At 48.8% G+C, this 14136-nt stretch overlaps 1 protein-coding gene across 1 annotated transcript; it reads left to right on the top strand.

The window, feature by feature from the left end:
- Positions 1 to 238: 238 nt before the first annotated feature.
- Positions 239 to 12914, top strand: SLC25A28 (solute carrier family 25 member 28). Its single transcript, XM_066601117.1, has 4 exons — positions 239 to 640; positions 5088 to 5316; positions 9663 to 9719; positions 11030 to 12914. The coding sequence occupies exons 1-4, from the start codon at positions 368 to 370 to the stop codon at positions 11548 to 11550; spliced, it is 1080 nt and encodes a 359-aa protein (XP_066457214.1). The 5' UTR covers positions 239 to 367; the 3' UTR covers positions 11551 to 12914.
- Positions 12915 to 14136: the final 1222 nt, after the last annotated feature.

The raw sequence follows: 14136 nt of genomic DNA, 5'->3' as shown, positions 1-14136 counted from the left end.
ACAAGAACAGCGGGATTATGCAAGGAAGAAAAACGGACTGACAAACGCTTCAGCCAATCACCGCTGACCCCGCCGCTTTCGCTTCTCCAGCCAATCAACGAACAGTAAACAAATAGGGCGCTAAAGGGCGAAGTGCCTAGCCAATCAGCGCTTGACAAATAACGATTGACATCCTCGCTGGCCAATCGTCGCCGAGATTATGCAACAACTCGTCCGGCGGCGGCCAACCAATGCGCGCGGAGTGGGTGTGTTGCTGGGGGGGCCCCGAGTTTGCGGGCGTTTCGGTGGCGCCACCACGGCGGTGTCGGGTCAGCAGCGGCGCTCAGGGGCCCAGACCGGCGGCCGCGAGCAGCCCATAGACTGCACCATGGAGCTGGAGGCCGTGCTGAAGGAGCGAGGGGGCGCGGCCGCCGGGGATCCCGCCCGGGTGCTGGGAGCTTGGGTGAAGCGTGGATGGCCGGCTGCGGGCGGGCCCGGCGCTGACACTGAGCTGAGCGCCGCCGAGTCCACGGCCCGGGGGGAGAAGGAGCTGGAGTACGAGGCGCTGCCGGAGGGCTCCACCGTCACCACGCACATGCTGGCCGGGGCCGTGGCCGGCATCATGGAGCACTGCCTCATGTACCCCGTGGACTGTGTCAAGGTGAGGGGGAGCACGTGTCGTCAGGGGGGCGGCCATCACTGCCGTCCCCCCTCCAACCTGCTGGGGGGGCTCTTCTTACTGACTCTCTGACCTCCTCTGTACTGCCTGTCCTCCCCATTCTCAAGATCTCTGCTTGCAGTCAGTGAAAGGAAAAACCCCCGAAAAGCCATACAAATGCGAATGCACAGGCGCGTACAATCGGTGTGCGTTTGCAGAGGATTTCGAAGGGGACCCTCGCAGCGTTAGTGAAATATTACGGATCTGTTGTGCGATTGGTCTGCGTTTATCGCCGCCGCAGATTCCGCACCTAGAATTGTTTTTTTTTATTTTTCTCTAAAAATGTAGTTTTTCGAGAATTTCAAATTTTCATCATTTCAATGACAGCGTGGATTCCTAATGGAGTTGGGGCTCATTCACACGACCGTCAATGCGCGATGAATAGGACCCGTTTACTACGGGCTCGCTCACGGCTGCACGTTTTTTACGTGATTTTTATTTATTTTTTTCCAGTCGTGGGGAAAAAAAAGAAAAGAGCGCGTCTTATTTAGGTAAGTATTTGGCGCACGGGCGGGTCGGATTCTGCAGCAGGAGTTAAGAAAAAAAATCTGCACTGCACATATCTGATGGCGGCTCGCCACGGCCGTCCTTGGTACAGAAAGAAGAAAAGGAAAGCGGGTAAGCGCGGACGCCAGCGCCAGATTCCGCAGCAAAAATCCGCCCGTGTTCACGAGGCCTTACGCGGTAAAATAGCCCTTTGCAATCAATGAGCTTGCAGAAATACGCAGTGAATACGAAAGAAAACCGCGGAGTCGCCGAGTATTTATGTAAGAAATCAATGAGATTTCTTACTTTTTTTTTTTTTTACCGCGCCTTAAAAAAAACAAACCTGCCGATAGGCAAAAATACGCAGGGAATCGGCGTATTCACGGACCAAAACCTGCCGCGCTGACGTGTGAATGAGCCCTTAGAGCAGCGGTCCTCGGGGCGCCCCGGCGGGTCTCGTCTTCAGGTGATGCGATTGTCAGACATGGCCGCACGGGTTCTTCCTGTAGGATATCCTGAAATCATGAGCTGTCGGGGATTCCGAGGACTGGAGTTGGGAAACGCTGCATCAGCGAATTGCGCGTGACCTCGGTTTTCATGCTGCAGAATCCGCACACGCAGGGAAGAGCGACGTCTGTCGTGCGAAACGGACTCCTTTTACTTCCTGCGTTTTACATCCGTTTCCGTTGCTTTTTGTGACTTTTCACAACGATGTCGGCAAAATCCGTAAGCCCGGCGCGGCTTCTGATGCGGAATTAAAAATGGCAGAATTCTGTCGGCAATTCTACCTGAAAATCTCCTTTTCGTCTTGCGGGTTTTGATTCAAAACCTGCAACGCGGCCAATCCGGCGGAAATAATCCGCTCGTATGAGAGGTCCCTTACGGGAGTGTAAGGCCGCGTTTACATTTACGTTAGGACTTTCCGTTTTTGAAGACTGCGCCTTTGGGTTCCATTAAAAAAAAAGTCAAACGGTAACATTTTTTTTCCAGTCCTTCATTTCAATGTGAAAAAAAACGGATTTGTTTAAATTCCATTTCTACATTCCAAAAACGGAACCGAGAAATGGAAAGCGCTAATGGAGTCCAAACGCAGATCTGAAGGGGGCCTAATTCGCCACCTGAACGTTCTTGATACTTCTTGGGTTGTGTTCACACCTGCGTTGGGGGATTCTGCTTTCATGCATCATTATAGAAGTAGGAAGGGGGATTCCCTGGCCGGTTGTACCCTGTTGACTATAATGGGGGTCCATTCGGTTTCTCTTCAGAGGTTGCGTCGCGTATCCGGACCGCCGCACGCGGATGTGAATGTAGGCTTGTAGCTGAGCTTCACATCTGCTGAGTCTACACAATCCCATGTGATGTGAACACCCGATGACTCGCAACAATGTATCCGTCTGCTAACTTCCCACTCCAAGGCTTCGATTGGATACAATTGTAGCAAACCTTCAGCTGTGAGAAGAATGGAGTCCGTCAGGGCTCCTTCACATCTGCGCTTGTGGGTTCCGGTCGTCTACGCTATGGAGCAGAAAAAGGGACGCTGCGCGAACGCATCCGTCTTTTGTGCGAATGAAAAGCGCTGAATGAACCTTCTTGGCTATAATGGGGGTTGGTGTGGTTTCCATCTGACGCTTTACAGGATGACCTAATTCTGCGTGCTGCGCAATTTCATCCTCTATTTTAACGGAATTTAGTCACTGACAGCAAGCAGAGTCGTTGATGAGGAATTAGTAATGACTCAAACTTCCCAGAACCCACAGACTGTATGACTTGGTGAGTAGGTGAAAGCCGGGTGACAAGCCCTTTGGCCCTGCGATGGCGGCCACGTCGGTTGTCACCCAGATTTCCCAGCAGGCTATAAATAGGGAAGCGCTGACAAGGATTTTTCGCAGCGAGTCACGGACGTGATAATTACCGGGCGCTTTATACTGTCAGCTCGACGGTCCAGACAGACCCGGCTGTCAGCCTGCATGTCAATGAAGTCGCCTGAGACGGTGACATCTAGCGCCCACGGCCTGCCTGCCCGCCGCTGATTGACGGCTCGGCTGGGCAGAGATCGCCGCCCGTGTGCTGCATTCTCTCCATGTGGGTGTGTAGCGCGGCAGGCGCCATCTTACATAGCAGCGCTGGCAGCCTGAGACGGCTTGTTTGTGTTATCATTAAAGTGTTAAGTAATTAGTCTGCGGTGCTGCGCTCAGCGTTACTTTCCCTGTGAAACCGGTTTTGGCGTCCGCGAACGGATTAGAAGCAGCAGGTAACCGGATCCCCGTACTAAGCTGAACAAATGTGTGAGCTTTAGTGGAAAGCGATCCTGGGAAAGCCGCGCATTGAGGACGATTATAGCGAACGAGCGGCTGATCCTAACCGCGGATAGAAGGGGGAAGGACGTAAAATCGGCAAGAGGCCTGACCGAAGGAATTGGGCTCCCTCTGTCCCCTGAACCGCCCACCCGAAAAGAGATTGCAGACTGCTGCTCGGTTTATCATGTAAGCCCCCGGAGCCTTGACCAGCTATGGAATTCTGCCATAGGCAATACTTGGTAGGAGTCTTGTAAAACTACGATATACTGCAATAGTGAAGTATTGCAGTATATTGTACGAACGATCACCAGTTCAAATCCCCTATGAGGACTGAAGAAAAAAAAAGTGAACAATATGGTTAATAAAGTTTTATGGGAGTTTTAAAGGTGGCAACAAAGTGTTTTTTTTTGTTTTTTTTTTAGTAGTAGTGCAACTTCACCAAATTTATGTTTTTGTTTTTTTTAGTTTTTTTTTTTTAGTGGGGATGAAAAAAAAATTAGAGTAGCCATGGTATGAAGGGGTTACCTGTACATTATAGTTGCTGTAGGGTTGCGGCACACCTCACTAGCAGGTGAGATGTGGTCACCGCCCAGAACGTGGAAGGCAGCGCAGTCACATTGTCGCATTAGGGAGGTTGGCAAGAGTTACATTAGGCAGACGTGTTACAGCAGATGCCGCTCCCAATATAATGGCGGGGTTGTGTTAATAGCGTTCTGCCCTTGTTGCACTGCACACAGTCTGGGAGTTGTAGTTCCACAGCTTACTTTTACATTTGTAGATGTTTATTCCCCAGCTGACACGGGAGATCGGAGATGTAATTGGAAGAGGGCGGCCGGGCGTCACCTTCTCATCTCGCTGTCCAGAAGAAACCCGAACATTGCAGCTGGACAGCGACTAGCAAGATATATAAAGATGTGCGACCGAACTTGCTGATCGCACGGCCTAAAATAAGTGTTAGGAAGAAAGTAGCGGAAGGCGTGCTGTTAGAACGCCTACACTTGTATTGTCAGAGCAGATACATCTCAGTGCCAAAAGCCTATCCTTAAAGGGGGAGTACCAGATGTACAAGTTGTTCTGTATCCATAGGATTAGCTTCCTGATAGGTTGTCCTCTCTTTGAGGTTACTGCAGTGAGGAGGAGATGGGGAGAAACGCGCTGGTCGACCAAGAGCACCAGCGCTGCATAAATAGGACTGAGGAGATAGCCGAGCATCACAATGGACTGCCGACTGTGCATGCTTGGCCAGAGCGCCATTCGCAGTGACGGGCACAATGGGATATGGGAGTCCGGTTCTCGATATTAAGCCTCTTTAAATGGGTGCAGAATTTACGCTTTTGGATACACTGTGACTTTTGGCTGTGACTGGTTGGGTGTCAGCAAAAATTACTGCCTTCAGTAATGTCGTAGGTCGCAAAAAATCCAATTTCCGTGGTAGCGCTTGAACAAGGAAAGGTATATGAACATGTCAGGTGGGTGCTTCGGTCAATTGGAGGCCGCACCATCCCGTCATGGCACCCAGGATGCGAGCGCCGATGCCAGGAGAACGAGAGGTGACAATCGGTCAGTACTATGAAGAAGCTAATTCTCCCTCTCTCTCCCTTTTCTAGACCCGTATGCAGAGCCTGCAGCCCGATCCCGCCGCACGCTATCGCAACGTCATGGAGGCCTTGTCCAAAATCATCCGCACCGAAGGCTTCTGGAGGCCGATGCGAGGAATGAATGTCACAGCCACCGGCGCAGGCCCTGCCCACGCTCTCTATTTTGCCTGCTACGAAAAATTAAAAAAGACATTGAGTGATGTTATCCGCCCCGGGGGCAATAGCCATATAGCTAATGGTATTGACGATTCCTGTCCTGCATAATCCTCTAAACCGTATCCCTGCTGCTGAAGACTTTCTGATCCCAAGTCCCTCTGCTTGTTTCTTGCCGTAGTCTTCTACCAGCGAGTCAGATCCCAAAGTTATAGGACTATGTCCGTGCTGCTTGAAATATTACGCAATCCCCTCCACATAGCTTTATACGCCCCGTTAGTCTTAGTACACTTTGTCACTTTAATCCGCATCTGGGTGAAATATAAGTGGAGCGTCTTGTTAATTTTTCATCTTCAGTATGCCCAAAGTTCACAGGGGCCGTTCTAGTGGACGTTAACCCCCCTCGGAAAAATAAAGGACTTCCAGTGGGTGGTGTAATCACAAGACTGTTGCAAAATATCGTATTGTAGGAGCCTGCGGCAAGCTAGCAGGGCGATCAATGACAGTATTGTTCCTTCGAAGCTCACACTAATGTGACTTTGCTGCTGCACAGGATCCGTAACAGCGACCCTCCGGAGGGCACGCACGCACGTAGCTCCGCATAGCTGCTTTGACTGTGTTCTGCGGTGCTGCGGCTAGAGACAAATGACGTGTGTGCGTGCGCTAGCCGTCTTTCCACCCTGCTTGATTGGTCTGAGCTCCATGCCGGCAGCGGATCACTGGGAGATGTGAAGAGAGGGCGTCAGATCCGCGGCCTCTTCCCTCGCTCATTGCTGGATTGCATCTTTTTTTCTGTGTCACATAAGGGTTTCAGGATTGACAAAGCTAAAAATAAGTTAATCAAAAAAAAGTAGTGTTATATAGCAAAAAAAAGGGCTAGATTTGGGAATGGGGGTGTAGATGTCACTTGTTTTAATATAAAAGAAAGTGTAGGCTCACCTTTGAAAACCATCATGTACTTTTATATCTAGATACAATGGTATAACAGTGGCAGTCATGAAGCAATAGTATGCATTGTGCATGCAACGTAAGTATCACAGACCGGTCCTTGATGTTAGGAAGTATGCAGAATTTTTATTGTGCCTTACGATACTTGACCGCACATGATTAAACTTTTTAAAAACTTCTGATATGCACTAGTGCCATGTTAGAAGTTGTGATTGGTGGGGGTCCAGATGCTGAGACCCTCACTGATGGCTAAAACGAGTGGGCAGATGTGCTGAGTGCTGTACCCATTTGGCTATGGAGTCCATGCATTGCTCACGATGACAGCCGAATGGGCACAGCGCTCAGCTGAGTTCTTCTGCACGTTCGTTTTGGTGATCGGTGGCGGTCTTGGCATCTGAAACCCCAACAATCAAACTGACGTCAGTTTTTGAAAAGTTTAATTCTACTTTAAGTGAGCTTTCACACGAGCAAAATATTTCTGCAATAAGCACCTAAAGACGCAGCTTAATGTGCTGCTGCTGATCTCTGTTCCATAACCCACATTTTCCTCGTATTTAAGTGCTTATTGCGGAAATATTCAGCTCATGTGAAAGGTCCCTAAAAGTGTGATCCTGGACTTGGATATTGATGGCCTATGCTTAGGAAAGCTCCTTAATATCAGATTGGCCGATATCCGACAACTTGCACCCCGTCAATCTGCTGCTTGAATGGATTTGGGTGCTCAGAGGAGCACAGCAGCCTGCGATGTCACCTGGCCTTTCTGCAGATCGTTCATAGTCAATGAATGGGACCGAGCTGCTACAAAATATACTTCGCTGTGCCTATAATACAATGAAGAGGTGTTGAGCTCACCCAAGCACTGCGGCTCCTTCAAACAACTTGTTGCCTGGGGTGCCAGAAGTCAGTCCCTACAGATTTCACATTGAAGACTTCTGCTAAGGAAAGGTCATTGGTATATAAGAGTCTTTCTCGGTGGTAACGACCACTGACTGACGAGGAGCATGTCGGTCAGTGCTTGAAACCTCCGTGTGGGGATTACTGATCGTTCTCCCCCGTACAGCTGTCATTCATCGACTGCATATCTCCCAGTTTATAGGGGTAGATGTGCAGCTAACGAGCATTTTTATGTTTGCCAAATGACCCAACGATTACTTATTCGTTAACTGATCATGCTTTTACACGGCCTGATGGTTGGGGCGAATGAGCGTTCCTAGGCCCGTGTAAAAGCATCTAAAGTCTGTGGTTTCTCTGATCAGAACCCTCTTCTATGAGTCACCTGTTCTGTAACAACCAAAATGTCTAGCTAGATAGGGTTCCCCTTGGCACTATGGCTGTGTAACACCCCCCCCCCCCTCCCTCCAACTGACTCCCAGTTTAAAAAAGAAGGCTTTGCATTAAATGCTTTTAGTACCTTTCCACAGAATAGGCAGTAGATTTTTGCGGCCCGAGACTCCCACCAAAAGATGCTCTTAGGTGGAAGGATTATTGTCCAAAAAAATCGTTTAAACAAGCGAATGATGACCATTTAGTGTAAACGCAGCCAACCAGCGAATGAGGAACGATAATCGGGCACTTTTCGTTCATTCATTTTCTGCAGGCCTAAATCGTTGGCTCATTCACTTATCATTCGGTTTAAACGACGCTCATTCAGTCATTCTCAGCCACTTGCACAGTGAATGTGAATGACTGAATTATTGAATGAGCCAACGTTGTATCTGCCGGTATAAACAGGATGCACGAGAGCGGACGAGCTAGCGGTGGCGTTATTCGCTCGTTCAAACGATTATTGAATCATCTAAAAGGACCTCTAAGGTCACTCTAAACAGGCGCTCAGAAAACGGCGCTCAAAGCCGCAGCATTTTTACTGCGTTTTTGAACGCATGTCAAAGCGTTTGATGGCGATTTTTAACACCCCTCATCATTGTAATGAGGTGTGCGAAAATGGAACGGCCAACGCTCGAGATTTGAGGCCTTAGAAACGCAGCATTTGAGCTCCGGTATAAGAAGCCCCATTAAAATCAATGGGAGCGTTGTACCACGGTCCATGCGGCACTCTGGACACCGCAGTAAAAAGCAGTGTGCGTTTGTGTGCGAGTGGCCTAACACTGCAATGAGGTTCGGATTACCTCCCCATAGAGTTTGACTTGTGAGCTCACATCTGCTAGCAGCACCTGCTGGTTCACGGTGCGCACAGAACATGTTCTGCTGGGCCATGTTCTGGGAGATCCAGGTTGCAGCGCTGCGAGGGCTCTCACACAAGCCTATTATGCGGCATCAATCTTTACGTTACTCCATCGTGCCTCGCAGAGTGCGAAATGCGCGTGCAAAAGGTTCGCAGCATGCGCTATCTTGGTGCGCATTACACACAGGTACACAACAAGATAGTGTATGGGGACTGGCCGCACGCAGCAAGTACATGATGCACGGCGCACTGTAATAAGACGCTCGTGTGAGAGAATCCTTGGGTATAAATGTCTTATTGGATATTCCGGCTTCCAAGTAGCAGCCAGCAGGTTCTGCATGTGAATGGAGATGATAAAGTGCAACTCAAGATCAAAGGCCAAAAAAAAGTAAAGCGAAGTTCAGCTAACATTATATGTAGATTGTATCTGGAGGTAAATTATTACATGATGATCAAAGGTGAATCTACATGTGAATATTAACTCCCTCCGCAGAAAACAGTCCTACAGATGAAGGTCCTACGACACACGGCATAGCTATAGTAGTAGATGTTACTGCCTTGTGTCCTCCTCCGCAGAACTTGCCATATTAAGTGCTGGAATGGCTGCCAAACCAACAATGGCCTAAAGAGCAGGGCGGGTTAGAAATTGGACATTTTGGGTTAGCTACGTTCCTATTACTGATTCACTAGGCATTTAATGCCGGCTGTCATAGCAAAGTGACATCCAGTGCTTTGTGCCGGCCTGGCACAGATGTCACTTACCTTCCCCATCCACTAAGGAATTGGACTTGTAGATGTGTTATAAAGGTTCTGACTAGTGGGGTCTGTAAGGTTGGACCCCCATTGATGTCTAGAAGGAAGGTCCTACATTGCAGCCCGATTCAAGTCTGCATCGTACAACTTGGATCTCGGAATTGAAAGGCGTGCAGCACTTGGAAGACCCTTTGTTATAATGATCATTGACCCCCATACAAGTGCAGCTGGCCTGTCAGTCTTCTATGACTGGAGGTAGCGCCTCGCTGTAAAGCAGATACGCTCCCGCATATTGCCATTTCATTTATACAGGGTATTTCCAGCCATTAGAAGGTGTGAAGCGTTGCGAACCGTCTTAGCTGCTGACTCCTTCATACAAGTAGATCTCTAGGGAATTGGACTCCATAGATTTCTCTGGCGTGTATTGCTCCGCAGATCAGATTTACTGCTCACACTCAGCAATGCGGCCTTTTATAGTCATTCATAGATGAGCGAACCCTTGGCTGTGACACTGCACTCCCTCACTTGATGCAGTTTTTGTCTTTCAGGGGCCGCTGGATGTGTCGCGACACTGTTGCATGATGCAGCTATGAATCCCGCTGAAGGTGAGAAGCGCTGACTCTCCATTATTGTTCCAACGGCATTAAAAATATTGTTTAAAGGGAAATGTTTACAAGAGACAGAAGGCCTGACGTCATTTAGAGAATATTGGAGAACGTATATGCACGGTACAATGCTGGCTAATCCCCCGGCAGGAGGATCGTTCACCATGCAGAATGTCTTGCTCCTTCAGTCTTAATGCTAAGTTCTTAGGTGAAATTATTAGTTGTGAAGTTTTTTTTTATACGTATAAATCTCATTGAAAGGAACAGGAAAATACCCTTGATCTTGCCATTTTTGATCCCATTTTGTCTCCTGTGTTATTTAAAGGGGTTGTCCCACTTCTTACTATCAAACTACTAACAACGACCTGTCCGTCCGTGAGTGAGTGGGTTTGTGAGTGACTTACATGCTCCACCCCTGATCACATGACCGTAACGCCATCAAAGCTCCTTCATCCCCAGTGAGGGAGTTACATGCTCCGCCCCTGATCACATGATGCTGACATCACAGGTCCTGTACGCACACGGCTGTTGTCCATACCAACTGATGCTGCAGGGGAGTTTGTAGTCCGCACGTAATCTGCACAAGGACGCGGGACCTTTAGTAACGTCACCATCACATGAGCATGTAAGTCATTCACATGGGATGAGCGTTGCCGTCATGTGATCGGGGGCAGAGCATGACGGTGACGTCATCGCAGGTCCTTCATCTCCAGTGCTGTGCTGCTTCTGATCCCTGTTATATGGGATTAAGAATGTATGTAGCAGCGCGTGTGATGTGCATGTTGCACAGCTGTGTGGCTAATTACTAGGTGGGTCATCAGTGGGCGTCTGCTGCCCGTGACCATCCGGTGATTTAGATACTTTCCTGTGCCTGTCTATGTATATACAGAGCTGTCTTTATGCTGGAAGTAGACCGCTCCACACATTGCACAGTGGTCCCGGCTGGGGTTGTCGGGCATGCAGTTCAGATTTCATCCCAGTCCCTAATGCACACTATTTGGTTGCCAAGTTCACCGACATACACAGATACGTGCGAGCGGTCTGCTGCTACAGGCCACAATACCAAGCGGTCTCTTGAAGACCAGCCGGGACTGTTCAGTTTGAGGATCTCTTCAAACGCATGCAATGGAGGAGGCCATGATTATGAGTACAGTTGTTCCTTGTAGGAAGGCACCAATGTTTGATTTTTTTTTTTTTGCTTTGAAACCCCATTAATGTTGCTTTTTTCTCTTTCTCCCATTTCCCACTTGGAATTCGTCCAAACCTGGATTTCATTTGTGCCTTCGGATTCATCGTTTAATCCCCAAAAGTGATCAAGCAAAGGATGCAGATGTACAATTCACCGTACCAGCGAGTCACAGACTGCATGAGGGCGGTGTGGCGGAACGAGGGCGCTGGTGCCTTTTACAGAAGCTACACAACCCAACTGACTATGAACATCCCCTTCCAGGCCATACACTTCATGGCGTACGAGTTCTTGCAAGAGCATCTAAATCCTCAAAGACAATACAACCCAAGCTCCCACATGGTCTCCGGTGCCTGCGCGGGAGCGGTGGCGGCAGCTGCCACCACGCCACTGGACGTTTGTAAGACCTTACTCAACACACAGGAATCCCTGGCCTTGAATTCCCTGAACGTGAGCGGACATATCACAGGCATGGCGAACGCCTTCAGGACGGTTTACCGAATAGGCGGTGTGACTGCCTACTTCCGGGGCGTTCAGGCCAGGATTATCTATCAGATGCCCTCCACAGCCATCGCATGGTCTGTGTACGAGTTCTTCAAATACATCATCACCAAGCGCCAGGAGGAAAGGAGGGCGGGCCGCTGAAGCGCACTACCAAAGCACACGATTCCGAGAAGCTCCAGGCACAGTTACTGAGCCGTTCTCAGCCTTTTAATGTTTTATTGTACCCTTGTTCTTAGCATGAGGCGAGGCCTCCGACCTCCACCCAATACAACGCGCAGAACAAAATTTAACAGAATGTCTCGTTCTTAACCGGTTGCGGCGATTTAAATCTCCTAATTTGTGTAACTATGAATGTCAACAACCAAGCACTACCATATATATATATATCCTCTGCGATCGCCGTACGCCGCTCTGTCAATGCCTCATCAGCGTAGCATTTATATCCAGAGCGCAAAAAAAAAATGCAGTTCCAGGCTGGAAATGGCCCTTTCTGACCTTGCCTGGAGTTTGCGCCATCATCTCTGATCTCGAATTGTGTGCATACCCCTTTTTTTCCCCAATGCGTCTGTTACAGCAGTAACCCAATGACGGGGGCACATAGTAAGCGGCCGCTTCCCGGATTTCATGCTCTCGATAATGTTTACCATTGTTTCCGATTGCAGTGTCCTTACCAAGACGTAACATTAGTCACCAAGGCCGTTGTCACCACGCACACGATAAAGCACTTATACCACTTCGGTGGCTAGAGACTTTTTTTTTTTTTTTTTGCTAATCCTTAAAAAAAAACAAAAAAGCGAAGAGTGGGAGATTATTGTATATTATTTTTGTTGCCGATTTCACCTCCTCGACCTATTTTTGTAAGATGTCATGTTCCAAACGTCAAGATAACTCCCCACCCCTCCAAATACTACTGCGACAGGGGCCCCCACATGCTGCTATAGTGCATAACGCGACAGTAGTGGGTCTCATGCTAGCACATGGACCAGGCCTTGTTCCAGCACGCTTGTCATAGGGCACGCAGCGTAGAATTGCAGGGAATGTCATCGCACATCTGTTTTGTTTTTTTTTCCCCCTGACGAGATGCCTTGTTTTGCTTACAGCAAATATCCTTATTTGTCTATTAATGACTCCTTAATCGATGCGCACACACTTTTTTTTGTCCTCCCATCCTTTGCACAACTGATGACTATGAATGTGTGCTGCCATCTGCTGTAGGCGTGAGTACATAATCCTGGGTACATTTATATCCCCAGTTTATTCTTCGCAGTCTGGGTTCAGGTTCTATTCTTTAGCTGGTGGATATAATTGTATTTATTTCGGTGTCTCTCTTCCATAAATCGTTTTAACGGCTCACTTTTCTCTACTGGTGTGTAACAGCGTTAGGGGGCTGCGTACAGAGATGTACTCTTGGATTCTGGGTCTGCTGCTCTTATGACTTCATCCAAAACTGTTCTCGAATTATCCTGGTCCAAATGCACATTAAAAATTGAGACCGTGAATAACTATTTCGGTTGTTTGTGTGGTTTTTTGGGGTTGCCCAAATTAGTTGAGCAGTAAAGCAATAACAATCTTTGTAATACACCAACACGTTCAACAGTACTGTACAAAGTAGAGGAAATGTGAACAGATCAAGTCAGACATTTAGTATTACACTAAGGCTGCATTCTCACGAACGTATATCGGCTCGGTTTTCAGGCCGAGCTGATATACGTTGTTCTCGTGTGCAGGGGGGGGGGGGGGGGGGGAGGATGGAAGAGGCAGGAGCAGGAACTGAGCTCCCGCCCCCTCTCTGCCTTCTCTCCGCTCCTCTGCACTATTTGCAATGAGGACGGGGGCGGGGCTAAGTTCTCTGAATTGGCTCCGCCCTGTCCTGCCTCTCCCCATTGCAAATAGTGCAGAGGGGCGGGAGCTCAGTTCCTGCTCCTGGCTCTTCCATCCCCCCCCCCCTACCTGCACACAAGGACAACGTATATCGGCTCGGTGTGAAAACCGAGCCGATATACGTGCGTGGGAATGCGCCCTAAAGCCCCATTTACACGCAGCGATTAGCGCTCAAAATTCGTTCAAACGACTGCTTTTGAGCAGAAGCCATTGCGTGTAAATGTGCGGTCCCATCATGCGCTTTTCATCCACCACGTGAGTTCAGCTCGGCATAAAATCCTCGTCCCGGATTTGAGGGACGGCATGCTGTGTTCTCCGGAGGCAGCGCTGATAGCATTGTAGGCGGCCTGCGGTAGAACAAAGCAGATGTATTTAGAGAACAGATCACCCGCTGTTCTTTAAATACATGAAGCTAGTTAGCTACTAATGGGCTGATTAGCTAATGCAAAATGATCGCTCAAAACTGTCAGTTTCTGACAAATTCCGATTTTATGGAGGTTCTTAGTTTGGGGTGGTTAGGAGAACACTGGTAGGGTGATAGTGATGGTGGAGATATTCCTACTCTTAAATGGGTTTTCTAGCTCTGAATAACTTGATTACCTGTCCCCTAGACAGGTCATAAATAGCTGATCAGTGTCGTTAATAAATGCGACACACTTTGCTGTGATGAATTGCCGCCACCGGGTCTGTTCTGACCAGACTGTTAGTAGGTGTTGGGACCAGTGAATGTGTGCGGACACACAAGGTGACTGGCCTCAGGACGCCCTCAACAGGCCAACAGTAGAGGGGATCGTCGCACGAGTGGCTTCAACTGTTCCGTTGTTCGCCATCCAGTGACAGGTGCCA

The sequence above is a fragment of the Eleutherodactylus coqui genome, chromosome 4 (assembly GCF_035609145.1).
Source record: "Eleutherodactylus coqui strain aEleCoq1 chromosome 4, aEleCoq1.hap1, whole genome shotgun sequence".
Classification (NCBI taxonomy): domain Eukaryota; kingdom Metazoa; phylum Chordata; class Amphibia; order Anura; family Eleutherodactylidae; genus Eleutherodactylus; species Eleutherodactylus coqui.
Note: the sequence above shows the minus strand (reverse complement) of the source record. Positions and strands in the feature narration are given on the sequence as shown.

Coding starts and splice junctions, on each gene's coding strand:
- SLC25A28 (XM_066601117.1), top strand. CDS start 368: ATGGAGCTGGAGGCCGTGCTGAAGGAGCGAGGGGGCGCGGCCGCCGGG. Junction 5,317..9,662: donor CAATAGCCATATAGCTAATG/GTATTGACGATT, acceptor TTTGTCTTTCAG/GGGCCGCTGGATGTGTCGCG. Junction 9,720..11,029: donor AGCTATGAATCCCGCTGAAG/GTGAGAAGCGCT, acceptor AATCCCCAAAAG/TGATCAAGCAAAGGATGCAG.